A 14,685-nucleotide genomic window follows, 5' to 3' on the forward strand; every position below is an offset into this window, starting at 1 on the left:
TGCCAAAAATTATTTCGATCGAGTTAGATGGTTTTATGGCAAAGGCTAAAATAGAGATCTTGCTTTCTCTCTCATCCTGCTGTACGTGGTGGCTCGGATGCTTGTTAATGGAGAGCCAGGCATCACACTGCCTGGGGCATGGTTAGAGCCCTGGGAAGATTTACATTAATCAAACACAAACAGACAGTGTAGCGTGAAGAAATTTCTATCCCGCTAGCAGTGCTCACAAACTTAATTAGGTTATTGGGGCAGAAAAAGAAAACAGCCCCTTCACCCTCCAATCCTTCTTCCCCAGGGCTTGACCAGTCATATAAGCTATAAGAGCAGTAAGCTCATTGCCCCCTCTGCTTTGACCTCCCAGTTTCTTTCCCTGGATGACAGAAAAAGGCGTGCTTTCATTCTTGCTCTCTTTCCTGCTCTCTTCTCTTCTAAAACAATACAGAGGCTCTGTTTTTCTGAGACTCTGTGCTTTTCAGGTGCCACGGTGGTTGGGTGTTTTCAAAATGCCTGAAAACAAAATACATTACGTAGCACAGTGTGACCCTGTAAAAGGCTGAAAGTGGATTGAAGGAAAAATTTTGCTGCTCTATGCCAAGCCTTTGTTCATGTGCCTCATGTGATGCAGTTTCTTTGATCAGTGATCTGATTTAATGACATGCGTGCACATATATATATATGTGTGTGTGTATATAGACATATACATGCATACATATATATACATAAATACATACAGAATGTACAGATCTATGTTTTGCATATACATATATAGGTATATATATTCTTCTGTCCCTCAGGACAGTTGGAAATGCTAAATTTTAAAATCCTAGCTCTCTTCTGCTTTCTTGTTGCATGCAGTCTCTGTGGGATGTATGTGGATGCTGTTCTCTGTGTGTCCATTAGCAGTGCAGCTTTGGGCCACAGCTGATGGTGGTTGGGAGGAGGTGGGAGAGAAGAGGTGGAGTTTCTTCCCTTCCCTCAAGTGGTCAGTGAAACAATCAGGCAGATGCCTCTCAAGGATATCGGATAAGCGTAAAAAAACCAGAAAGCTTCCAGGAGGGTAGCTTGTGCTCCACGGAGAGGACTTGGTCTCAGTGTACTCCCCCTGGAAATGGGCCTTTGGGATCTCCCTCTTCAGCTGACTTTGTCTTGTGAAGCAGGTAATATCTGAGAGTCTTTGTTCCTATTCTGTGATATATGAATATACTGAGAGATGAGAAAATAGCTTCCTTGAATGCAGAGGAGAAAGAAGGGATTTTTCCTTTAATATTTATTGGAAAAAAAAAAGGTGGGAGTGGAGGTTTTTCTCTTTTAGTGTTTTTTTTTTTTTTCTTTTCTTTTAATAGCTGCTATGTGAACCTTAGTTACTCTTTTGTATTTTCATTATGAAAATGGCCAATTAAATATGCTTGCTGTGAAAATCTGTGCCTCGGTGTCTCAGCTCAAGAACAAAGGTTTTGACAGCTAGGAAAGATGCCTTAGATGTCGATGCTGGCAGCACTACCTTCTTTCCATTTCCCAATGCTGAATTACATAGCAGCATGTTAGCAGAACCTTCTCACCAGCTTTTGCAGTCTAAGTGAGTGTGATTTTTGATAAGCTGATATTTTATGCGTGTTGATGTTAAGTTAGCTGTTGGTGTTCAAGAAACCATCTTTGTTTTGGGTGGGTTTTTTTCTGAATACAGTTTTCACTGATCTTTCCCCCCCCCTTTTTTTTTTTTTCCTTGGATTTTATTGTAAAGTGTTCTAAAAATTAAGCAAATTGCATCAGTAGAGGATAGTCACAGTGATGGTCTGGACAGTACTGTTGGTACAGAATTGAGACAGCATTAATACAGTGACAGCCATCAGAGCATTGAGAGACTTCTCTCCATTTGCAATAGTTTCTGCTAATGTATGGGTATGAGGATTTGATGCAGAAGGGCTGTAAGATGCTAATCACTGCTGGGGGATTTGTTTTTTACATATATGCATGTATATATATAAAAAGCGTGTTTTGGGGTGGGGTGGTTTTTTGCTTTTTTTGGTTTCGTGGTTTGTTTGGTTTTTTTTTTTTTTTTTTTTTGTTTTTTTTTTTTTGTTTGTTTGTTTTTGGTTTTTTTTGAGTGGATATGCTATAAACTGGTTACTTAGCTTTGTGGACACATGCGCATTTTCCGGGAAGGCAGCACTGTAGGTGGCTCTGACATGGAGAGGTAACTGTCTAAAATAATGAGCAACAATCTGCAAGTTATTGCAAGCTCTGCTCTCACCAAAGTCAGCAAGAGTTGGCAGTTCTCAGCATTGTGCCTGTATGAGGAGGAGGTACCAAGAACTGGTCTAAGTGAAGCAGATGGGGAAACAACTTAAAACTGGTATTGATATTTCTGATAGCTTGGTTATGTCTATACTGCTGCTACATGTCTTGAGGAGTTTTGCTGCCATCACCTCTTAGCAGCTGGTAGGTTTCCTGAGTAAATGTTTTTTCTTTTCTTGTATTTTTATTTATTTTAAGAGACCCAAGAGGAAAATACTAATACAAACATATTTGGAGGCCTATTAATAGCAGTGTATTTGACTCACATGCTGTTCTCAGGATCTTGAGCCATTTTACAAGTACGATGGCTTCGCTCCTGGTTTTTTTTCTCTTCCATTTTATAGTAGAAGAAACAGGGCTTGATCTTGCTGTGAAATCCTAATCCTGTGTTCTGCTCCAGTCCTCTACAGTTGGTCTTTCTGGATTTATCCTGTAATTTAGGTGAAGGGGAAGATGAAATGTGAAGGAGAAAGCATGCCACAAATGCCTGTGTAAAATTTTTTCACTTCTCATGCAATGTATGCTATGTGCATCTTTTGTCTTGTGTTTTATAGGTGAGACCTGCATTTCAGGGGAGAAATAATAGGTTTGTGTATCACAGAAGTCTCTTTATTTTTTCTTAGGCCATGTAAATAACTAAGATGTCTTTAACTTTAGTATGTAGCGTTGCTAATATCTTTATAGTTCAGTTTATATCGCATATTTTCTTTTTTGTGAATTCTGACAAACTGAGATAATACGGTTGAGAAACTTTCCATGGATATTTTTAAAATATGAGTTAATGGTAGGATAGAAACCCTCTTGGGGGGTGTTGAAGCAAGTAAAGTGAAATGTTCAATTAGTTGCATATTTTTAATTTAGTCTCAAATAGTTTAGGTTTGTATTGCCCTTGGTGTTTGCATCTACATGAGTAAAACTTCACCAGCAGAATTAGCTAGATGGGAAGCTGTGAAGGATTAAGAGCTAATAATACAATATACAGGTTCAGCAACAGTGTGGTAATGATTTCTTGGTCCTCTCTGGTACAGCTTTCGTTGGTAAAATTGTGTATCCATTTTCCCTGGTGTAAATTAGGCTACTGGGAGCGCTTTGCCTTTGGGTAGTTTAAGACATATTAGCTGTAAATTAGTTTATTGCAGCTGGCAAATATTTAGAAGCTTTGGAAAGGTCGTAAGGGTGGATGTTGTCCGCATATCCCATGTGGAATGGGTGTAGTTTGACCAAGGGTTCATGACTGGGTGGGAGAAGGAGAGGCAGGGCTGAAGATGCTTTTTGGTTGAGTGTCTGCTTAGCTTTGAACTGATCAATTCCTAGTTCTGATGAGCAGGCGAGTCTTGGGTTTGAAGTGTTGGCATTACGTTTCTAGACCAGTAAATGTGCATTAACTCTTAAAACAAGCTAACAAGAGAAATGAAGGAAAACTTAAATTAAGACAAGGTGTCTTTCTTGGAGCTAAGTATTTTAGTTGTGCTGACCTTATTTATCATAGGAGTAACTTAATTAAATTTTGCATGGTGCAGTAGGTCAGACAAACTGATAATACCTTTTGAATATATAAATCCATCGGTAAAGGTGTTGCTGAGCTATGTACTTCTGCTAATGTTTTCAAATTTTAGTAACACCTGTATCAAGGTAAATCTCCAGTGAAGTCAGACATGAGTTCATAATGCTGAGGAGCAGAACAACAACTTAGCCTTGTTCATTCTTTAAAACGTCTTTTGAAAGACCTGTTGGAGGACTAGTAAATATGTCTTAATGTGGGTGCTTTCTTACTAGTATCTAGCACCCAAGCTACATTTATTAGTTAGAAGCTATAGAGGCGTGGTGTTCCTGTGCCAGGCAACTGTACTCACTTACTCACCAGAAATGTGAACTCTGGGCCAAATATTCAAATGTGGCTCTGAACCTTGTACATATATTTGCAAAACTTAAAGCTGGATAATTGGAGTTAGTGTTACGGTATTTTGAAGGCTACATTTCCAGTTGTATTACGTGCACTGTGTTTTTTCTCCTCCCTTTCTAATTGCTGTCTTTTGCTGTTTTTAAGAACTGTTTCCACACTAGTCTCATTGCTGGTTCATAACAACCACAAGCTAGGTATGGCATTAATAAGGAACTAGGCTGTGTGCCTAATGAAATGCAAAAACTGCTTGACACGCTGGGGCAACACGAGTGATCTCCAAGCCCTTATGCGTGCGTTGGGTGAAAGCAAATCCCATGGCAGTTGATGGCTTTAGGTTTCTATTGTTGGTTTAGGAAAATAAAATTGTCTGGCGCAGAACTCTTGTTCCTTTGTCTCTTGCTTTGATTTTTGTGCATCTAGCTAGAAAGCTTTTCCAGACGCCATGTAGGAGGAGTGGTGATAGGGAGGCGGGGAGTAGGGCTGCTTCCATTGAGCCAGTTCTGTATTGCAATTACTGGCAAGCAAAGCAAACATTTCATTTCCCCGTAATTAGCTCCAGTTTAGGGAGGCAGGTTAATTTGGACTGCCACGCCCTGTCTGCGCAAGAAACCTTGTTGCTTTATTTGATTCCTTCATAGAGGAGCAGTCTGTGGGCAAAGGGATTTAAAATTATTTTCACTAATCAAAACTGGAGAAAAGAATCGAACATGCATGTTCTGCGGCTCCCCCCCCCCCCCCCCCCCCCCCCCCCCCCCCAAAGAGCTGAAGCTCAGGTTGCCAAGATGATATGAAAATGTGGAGAAAAGGGCTATTTTGGAGCTCCTCTGGCATGGCCAAACCATGCATATTTCAGCTGCTTTTCCTTGCTTCAGGGAAGCTTGGGCTCTCTATGCCTGGGAATATTTCTCTATAGCCTACTTAAATAAGCGAGAAAACTGGGTCATAACTTCTGAAATCGCGAGTCTTGACCTTTCTCCTGTACCTGGTCAATTCTGTTAAGTGGGTCATGCAATAAAAGCTTGCAGCAAATGAACAAATCTTGGACATTTCTTCTCTGCAGTGCACTCGTTTTGCTTAAATTTTTGTTATGGTAACATTTTCTGAAGGCCTTTTTAGAAAAGATACTTGGCCTTTTTCAGTATTTCTGGTGTTTAATTAATTTTTTTTTTCCATTTCGAAGATGTCAATTTGTCTTTCCCAGATGTGGAAACTGATGGATTTAGCAACTTGTTAGCAGACACATTGGGAAACTAGTAGGAAATCACCTGTGATTCGGCAACCTCTGTTCTTTATCAGTTTCTGAACAGAGTTTATTCCTGCTCAGAACTACATTCTGTGGGCAAACCGCATCCTTATTGCTCGAATCTTGCTTTTAGGCTGAATTTAAAAGCAGCGTTAGGAAAGCATGAGCAACTTGGTTTGTTTATGTTCTCTTCCACTGCCCCCCTCCCCAGTTTTAGTTTGTTTGTCTGCTTCTACCCCATTGTGTAGATATTAAACAATAGGTGTCCTTGTCTTAAAAGGCTGTAACTTCAGGCCCCGTAGATGGCAAGCTGATGCTTCTGAGCCTTGGAAGTCAGTCAGGAGTGGAAGAACAGTACTGGCTGCTGAAAATGTCTCTGTCCCCTCCCCTTTGTAGAGTTTCTGCAGGGACTAAAAGTTCTTGCAGGGTCCTGGCTTCAGCAGCAGAGCGGCACAAAGGCCCACATTGAGAATAGCTGCTGGGGAAGCCCTCCTTCCTTGCCTGCTCTGTAAATGCAGTTCTTTCTCCATGAAAAGCCCTGACATCAGCTCTTGGAAAAGTCCAAGTGCTTGTGTCATGGAAAATAGCTGAGGCACTTGCTTGGGCTGGGACTGAATGACTGAACTGTGGATGAAACTTCTCTAGAGATGCTTTTCTTCTACCCTTTCCAAACGTTACTGTTCATAGAGAAATATAAACCCTTCCCATCTGAAAGTTTTACAGCGAAAGGGTGCTAAGGAAAGAACTACAGTTGGCTATAGTATATGCAAAGTACCCTGCTTGTTGTTTTTCTTTTTTATTTACTTTTAATTTGTCTGTTTAACAGACACTGTTGCAAGCTCCTTTTAGAGCTTGTCACATCTATCTGCAAAGGAGTATTTCCCAGAGAGCACAATGTTCATTTGGATGGATATACTACCTGTATCATCAGGAAACTCCATGTGCTTCCTTGTGTGGAGGCAAAATCTCCATGTTCTTGTAATCTGTTTTATGAAGAAGTCTTATCTTTGCATTCTGTTTTTCTTTCATCTTTTTAAACTGATTTTTTTTTCTCTTTTCTTGCTTCCTTCTCGTGCTGCTGCCTTCTCTTCACCCCTCTTGACAAAACCCTCACCCAGAATAAATCTCCAGTTAACTGCAAGAATGAAAGGTATACTTATGTAGATATATGGGGTTTTTTAAAGCTCAAAGAGGAAACATCCCAGTGATGGAAATGTGCTGTCACTAGCACCAGTGGAATGTTCTTTTCCTGTAGAAGTACCTTCCTCTTGGAGTCCTGACCTTCTCTTCCTTAAAGACCACCAGAAACCTGCTATCTTTCAGACTTGTGAAAAGGCATAATTTTTTTCCCTTGATTTTTATCAAATTTATCTTAACCTAGTTTGCATTAAGTGCTTAACTCAGCACTGTCAGTTGCCACAGTGCTGGTCACTTGCATTGATCCTTACACTGATCCATCAAGAAGTATGTTGGCGCGCTGTATTGGCTACTCTGCATTTTCTAACCTGAAAGGAAAATTGAATGGCATATTCTAGTTATGGATAGAAACATTGGTGGGCCAGAAAAACAATATAACATTGACTGAGTTGGAGGTATTCATTGATGCTTTATTAGGGCAAATCCAACACTGAAGTTGCTGGGAATGTTTAGAAGGTGGAGAACTGTGTGGAGTCGACCCAGAAGGTATTAGCTATATGGGCTCTCCGGTCACTTCACTAAACTTCCTATGTTCCTTCTGAGAAGGCAGTGACTAGGCCTGTTCACAAAGCTGTCAGTAATCTAAAGCTAATAATGCCACGAACGATTCTTCCGTGAGTCATTGCGTCAGCTGTGGTTGCTGCCTTGGACTCCTACAAAAATAACGTGGAAAATTTTATTGCCTAGCTTGGTTTTGCCTCCTTGTGCACTTGCTGCAAGTTCGTAAGGCTTGTCCATAGGCTCTGACAGCTCCCAGGAATCCATGCTGTTTGGGGCCCTTCTTCAGCCTGGCTGTTTCTCTGCACCTTGCATGACAATGTGTTGTCATCAGCATGCAGTGGGGTTTTTTTGAGGAAGAAAACTCTGTGGTTTCCTGAGCTTATGTACTTTGATATGGGGAAAAGATGACACTGCATAAAACTGCTCTTTAAGTGGGTTAATGCTAAGGTAAGTAGGCTTGATCTGTTGAATCAGTGTTGTCCACAGAATAGCTGATGTGGTTACAGCTGTAGTTTGTGGGCAGTACAGTGAAATGGCAGACTTCTGTCTGCGTTTTTTCTTGGTTGCTAATAGTTGCCCACTTGCTGCATCTGTGTTTCTCTCTATCCGCCTGTCATTTGCTATCTCATCAGTTCCTTTTACTCACCCGCTGTCCTATACAGAACATGTCTACCCATTTTGTTGTGACAGGAGACTGCCTTTAGCTCTATATTAAGGTCACATCGGTACTGCTTTTGTTCAGGTCATGTCAGCACTCTCCCATAATACCTTTCTCAGGGCTTTTAAGCCCTGCAAAACACTGCTCTGATGGATACATGCATCTGCAAACTGGGAAAACAAACAGACTTTCTTTTTATTTGTTTCTTCCTGTCCCTTTCAAGATGAAATTCTGGGAATTATCTGCAGAATGGCATTTGAGACATCCATGGTTACTGTACTTTCAAGGCACTTACTTAAACCTACTAGATTTAGACAGAAAATGTAGCCTTTTTCTGACTACTGTCAGTGCAGGTCCAATCAGGGTGTTGAATATGAAGCTTAATAGCTACTGAAGGAGTGGTTTGCACTAGGTGCACTAGAAATAGTAATGAAATTGTTCAGTGATTTTTGACTGTCACCCAAGAACAGACTTCAGTTCTTCCAGTTGTAGGCTCTGTTTGGGTATGTATGAGCAAGAGGAGAGTACAGTCCAGCTCAGCCTTCCAGAAGCGTAGCTGCCAGTTACACAACTTGCTCTTTCACCAAAATCCATGGAGGTGGTGCTGGCAAAAGGCTTCTCATTGACTAATTACTTGGTGAAAACCTCCTGAAGTAGGATGACATCATTTTAAATAGACATAGTTTGGGGTTTTGACTGGGGGGACAGACTGGACTTTGAGTTAACCTTTGGTTTTCCTCTTCTCTTTCTAAATGTGTGAAAAAGACGAATGAGTGAACCTGTAACATTTCTGCTGAGTTTGGGGTGGTCAGGTGTTTTTGCTGCTTGTCTTTCAGATTTTTGAATTCTGTAAGAGGGTTTGTCTGTAACAAGCACCGTCTTATTTAAATGAAACTAATAAAGCAATGAAGAAGCTTCTATTGCAACTGTTCATCTCCTAATTAAAGATTAGTTCTGTCAAGCAAGCATTTTTTGGCTGTTCTCTTTTGTATGGGTTTCACAATATTTCTTACTCATCTCGGCACAAGTTGTAGTAATTTATACTTGCATCGTGCAAACACACACAAGCTTAATTTCAGGCATGTGAGTAGTCCTGCTGAAGTAAATGGAACTAAAGTTAGGCACATGAATAAATATTTCCAAGGTTGGGGCCCTTGTCTGAATCTAAATATTTTTGTCTTTGATCAGTTTTTGAGATAGCAGATACTTGAATTCTGGTAATATTTTAGTATGGGAGGGAGAAAAAACCCAACATGGTTATCTGAATGCTGTGCTATTTATGGTCAGATATATTTTCAACCTCCCGGGCTAGAATGGAATGCTTTGTACTGTTGGAAGCTGGGAATCCTTCCTCGCTCTGGTGTGTTTTGACACATTAGGTCTTAAAACTATCTTTTTCTGTCTTGGCTTCCAGGTAGTTATTAGGCACTGGTCCAGTACTGAATGGTGCATACGTGTGTGAGCTAACTTGGAGAAGTATAATTTTTAATCCACAGTGTTACTGGTTGTAAGTGTGTTTTTCTCACTTGGCTTTTCGGTAAATAGATTTTCCTAATGCAGCATGACTAACAAGACATACTCTTAGTAATTTGATGCATTTAAATTACTTAAATTATTTGACCCAGTATTTTAAAAACAAAATGTGACTTGGCTTTTAATTGTTCCTGGTATTTGGGAGAGTGGAACAACTTGTTTGAAAATGTGCTGATGTTCATCGGTTATCAGACAAAATGTCTACAGGGTTTTATCGTGTAGCCTAAACTTGCCAGCTAGATTTGGAATTAAGTCTCCAGCTGTTAACCACACCCTGCTGTGCCTTCAGCTTGCATAGTGTTTACACTAGTAGGTGAAATACATTTTATATGTTATATATGGTGTTGAATACTATAACACAGTGAGGCGATTTTCAGTACTACTTTCAAACAATACTATTTCAAAGGGAAGATAAGTTGCACTGAGATACAAATAGTTGCTGGATAAACTCATGGGAACTCTTCCTTGTTCTTTGATTACACTCCGTTTATCCACTTTTACTCTGCTTTCTGCTGTAGTATACAAGTGACATAGTGTTTGGGAACTGAAGACCATCTTCAGCAAATCAAGAAATGCTAGGTAGTCTTCAGGTAGGAAACTGGGAAAAGAGGAGGAACTTCCATGCTGCGTGCTCCCCGCAGTTTAGCTAGAAAGGATGTTAAATCACAGTTGTAGTCTTGGCTCAGCTGACTCTTCCATCTCTAATTTCTGTGATTTCATAACTTAGTGGCCTGGAAAGACTGCAGGTCCAGGAGGGGAGTTTTTTGGGGGGTTGGGGCTGGGGAGCTTCACCTCCAGCCTAGCGGACAAGGCCCACCCCCTTCCTACTCCACTGGTTTTATGGAATACTTCTGAAGTAAAGCAAGTGCAGGAGAGGGCCCGGAGCTCCCTCAGCCTCTCCGCCTCTAGTGAACGTGCTGCGTGTGTGTGCCCGAGAGGCTTCGCTGTGATGGTGACCTGCTGCCTGCCCCGCTTCCCCGCCATGTCCCTCCCTCCCTCCCTGCTTCGGAGAAGAAAGAAACGCAGGAAGCTGGCGGGTGGCCAAGGGGCTCCAGAGCTTCCGGGAGTGGCTCCCGGCGTGCTCCGCAGCCGTCCTCCGCCGCCTGTGGACACGGCGGGACGGAGCCCAAGGGGAGCGAGCGCCGTGCTCCTGCCATCCCGGGCCTGGGCTCGGGCATCTGGTGGGTGTTAGCGTCAGGGCGGTGGGGATTCGTGGGAGCTGGCTGGCTCCTTGCAAGTCCTGACCGTCTGTGCTGAAGTGCCGTGCCTACAACGGTTGGTGCAGTTACGGCCTCAGACAAGGAAGCTGTGGGATTTGGGCCCTCGCTCAGAGGGACTTCTATGCTCGCCGGCAATGCCAAAGCACAGAAAAAATTCCTGATGCGTTTCAGTGCCATTTGATATGCAAAAACTTTAGGGTTCTCTTTCTAAGTAATTAACGTCAGTGGTCTACGTGTAATAGGTAGAAAGTTTTTACGCAACTTTCTAGACCTCTAAAATAGAACGTTTGCACTTCATCCTTGAACGGGTAATAAATAGCTCTGAAACAACCAACATGGTACAGCAGTGAACTAACTCCATTTTATTCATAAACTGTTTCTTTTGCTGCAGGAGCGTAAGCCTGGAGTTCCAGGTGCCTGATAAGAAACACTACGGGATAAAGGTTTCGCTTAAATGCTTCATTAAAATATTTGTTAATAGTGTTAGGATTTTTTATGAAGCTCAAAAGCTCAAGTGCGTTAGGTAAAAAAATGTGGTATAATTCATCTTAAGCATCTTTTCCGGCCTTTGGAGGAACGATAGATTGTCTTTCCCTGGATTCCCTTTTCTACTTTTCTGCTTTTCAATGAAACACTCGATTACTACTGCATCTGTTTACCATATAGTGTGCAGACAGGGTTACGGTTGTCTGAGATGACTTTTGTGTCCTTTGCTTTGGCATTCAGGTTGCCTGTCTTGCACAAAGTAGTTCTTTACTGGCCAGAATTTGTAAATGGGAGGACTGGATACTGAAGAGATCTGGCTTTGCAGGTGGAACAGAATGAGGAGAGGCTTGACTAGCTACACGTTTCTTATTTGAATCACAGTGGATTTCCCAGATTTCTGAGGTGAAAATAATGCTTTTTGGGGGGGAGGAGGAAAGAGGGCTACCACTTCTTGTGGAGTCTGTATACGATCTTTTTTCTTCAATTAACTAACTTCTGTGCTGCTTTACCCCATAGTTTCCTAAGGCTTATGCAATCAAAGGCCCTATCTATCCCCTTAATTTTGAAGCTGTTATTTTATTTCAACTAAATTTGATGCTGTTATCTAAAAGATGGCAAGTGTCTTGATGTGTATAATTATTTTCAGTAATAGACAACACTTTAATTTCACTTGCCTAATGTGTCATCAGATGTTCGTTTCAGGGTTGCCATATTAGCGCATGCTTGCATAGGGGATTGGCATGTGTGAGCTGGCAGGCATTTTGGGTGTATACGCATTTAATGGAATACCTGTTATTCAAAGAGAGGGATTAAGTTGAGTACTTCTGCTGTGTATCCAGTTATGTTTTTCAGGTAATGGGGAGGGAGTTACTGTAGCTCTAAGACTGTGCTATTTCTGGCTGGGCCACTCTATAGTTATCAAGGAAAAGAGAATAAGTGACAAGGTGCCCCTGCTTTGGAGAAAGGAGCTTAAAACACGAGGTGTGCGTTTTGGGCAGTCTTCTTGGCAGTGCTCAAGGAATCTTTTGTTGTAATGCTCTGAAATGCTCTTAGAGAATGGTTTGATTCTGCGTATTGGAGCAGTTTGGTTGGACAGGGCCATCGCTCAGCTCAGTTGAGTCTGAGTTTGGAGGTGGTGTCCTTGGGATTATCCTGCACTGATGTTGTCTTTTTCTAGCGCAGACTTACCATGGGGTTATTGATTGTTAAAAAATAGATGTGTTTAAACTAAGCTGAGTTTAAAAAAAACACAAACAAACAACAAAACCCAACTTCTTTTTTTTAACTGAGTCATTTAACGCCCTGTTAACTTTTGTGGTATTAGATTTCTTTTTACTTGAATCTCTTTCCCTGCCTCCCTCCAACGTTCACCCCATTACTACTTGGAAAACCTGTGTAAATAGGAGAAACTGAATGCAATAAGGATAACTATTCTGTATACGGGGGAAATTATTGGCTATAATAATTGTAGATGTCTTCATTTAGAATAAAAGGTGACTTAAGTTATCTATTCTTTTCTTATACACACAGTTCTAAGCGTTTGCATTGCTTTCCAGCCGAAGGATCTAAAAACATTTAACAAGTAGGAATGGAGCTAGACTTCTGACAAGTTCTGAGAAAAAACTGGTTCTGCTTTATGAAAGTAGAAGTTGGTGCCTTAAGCTGGATGGCATATGCTTTGCTCTGTCATTTTTCTGCAGTAATTCAAGGAAAAAAAATCTCAGTTTCACAAGTCCCACATCTTTTCCTTACTTAAAAAATGCATATACACTTCTTTCTCCCTTTAATTGCGGGTTTGTGTTGCCTGTTTTATCTGCATGTTCCAGTAATAATATTTGGAATAGTTAATATAATTTCAACTTAACTTCAGTCTGTTGTGCTTGTCTCAAAGATGGCAAGTTCATACAATTTCATGAAAATAGTTAGAAATCTTGTTGGGAGGAGATGTCAGCCTGAGGTCCTGTGTTACTAGATAACCACAGAACCCATGTAGGAGGGAGGTAACTGGAATGTCTCAGCTACAGGAGATTTTTCAGTTAGAGTTTGGACCTTCATTAGGTGCCAGGTACTCAGTCCATCAGCAGGACAAAAAAATCAAGTTACATTAATTTTTAGTGTTTGTAACTAGTTATGAGAGGAAGATGAGATGATCCATGAGCTACTATACTAAGACAGACAGACCTACTAGATGCTGGGTTTGAGAGCACAGATCCTGCTTTTGTTCTTAGTTCTGTTTGAAACCTTAAGCATATTGACTATAATTCTTTACCTAGTTGAGTCAACAGTAAATGGACTAATAATTGGCTGAAGTAGAAGAATAAAAAAGACTTGTTCTCTTGTGAAGGCATTACAGAAGTATAAAATAACTGTTTTTTATTTAAGCATTAGTGTTGATAGCAAACATAATATTGAGAAACAAAAAAAGTTCATTAAACTTATGTTCTTTCTTGTTTTCAGGTTTCCTCTCAAAAAACCTACAAGGTGAGTTACTGAAGTTTGACTGTTTATCTGTATTGCAAATTATGATATAGCTTTTTTGAAAGAGGAATGCTTTTAAAAGGAAAAAAAAAAATGTACAACCATAGATAGCAATACCCATTACAGATGTGAGGAAATTAATTTCCAGATTGGGACAGGATGCCAAAAATATAGTTGGTGGGGTGCTTAAAGTGCATGGCATAGTGTTACCATTTGCATTTCTGTTACGTACGCTGGTGGGTTATCTTACCTGAGATTTGAGATGGTCAGAGAAAGTGACGCTATGTTGGTGCATGATGTACAGACACTTCCTTTGGTGGGGGGGGTATTCTAAATCTTTAATTTTTGTATACAAAGATATTTAAGGTTTTCTGGGAGAGGGAGTAGAGTTAAGATTTCAGGAGTTTTTTCAGTTTTATGTAACTTAAATTTGTTTTGCTTTTAAAATAAAATGTGGCCTGGTGTTGAATGATAAAGAGAATGCACTTGCTGTTACTAATTTCAAAGGTTAATGAGACTGTTTCTAGAACCTTGAGTACACTCCTAAAGATTCTGAGGGAGATCATTTTCCCTCTTAAATTCAGTGGGAATAAATTTTTTAGGTTTTTAGAACTTAATGTGTACATTTTAATCTAAATTCCTTGTTAGCAAACAGAAGTAGCTAAGGTCATTTCCAAGAGCCTCACCAGTTAGGCAGCGCTTCTGTGGCACGGTAGTCAGGATCCTCTGCTTTGGTTTGACACAGACACGGCAGCATTCTGAGCAGAGAGTCTCCAGCTGACAAGAAACAGAAGGTTGAACGCTGCAGTAGTACGCACGACTTTGATCCGACAGGTAAAGTCCTAAAATTTCACAGGTGAAAATCCAGACTTCAATTTGAAAAGTACTGGGGATTGGAATAAAAATTATTTTAATGTGTCAACAAATGTGGTTTTCAGAGTTGTGTTGTTCTGCAGTTGAGCCTTTTTGAAGCGTGCAGGCATTGAAATGAATATGGGCTTGCTTTTAAACATGCTCATCTACAAAGCAGCTGTTAACTGTGCAAGAATAAACCTAGATTGGTGGTATCAGTGAATAATTATAACTACTTCCTCTTTCAGAAAAGTCAGTCTGAAATTTCAGTAGGCAAATACTGTAATTAGTTGTGAGTAGTTCTTCTGGCTGTTTTAGT

The 14,685-nt window shown here is 40.6% G+C and overlaps 1 protein-coding gene across 8 annotated transcripts in view; it reads left to right on the forward strand.

The window, feature by feature from the left end:
* Positions 1 to 14,685, forward strand: part of ARHGEF12 (Rho guanine nucleotide exchange factor 12) — an 82,060-nt gene that overhangs the window by 20,597 nt on the left and 46,778 nt on the right. For 7 of the 8 annotated variants that reach the window (XM_041125356.1, XM_041125358.1, XM_041125361.1 and 4 more), the window contains 2 exons: positions 13,494 to 13,517; positions 14,260 to 14,348. In XM_041125356.1, the coding sequence (XP_040981290.1) occupies positions 13,494 to 13,517; positions 14,260 to 14,348 (113 nt within the window). Of the gene's footprint in view, positions 1 to 1,046; positions 1,158 to 13,493; positions 13,518 to 14,259; positions 14,349 to 14,685 lie in introns of those variants that run through there. The other variant, XM_041125360.1, reaches the window with a different exon arrangement.

The sequence above is a fragment of the Aquila chrysaetos genome, chromosome 8, assembly GCF_900496995.4.
Source record: "Aquila chrysaetos chrysaetos chromosome 8, bAquChr1.4, whole genome shotgun sequence".
NCBI lineage: Eukaryota > Metazoa > Chordata > Aves > Accipitriformes > Accipitridae > Aquila > Aquila chrysaetos.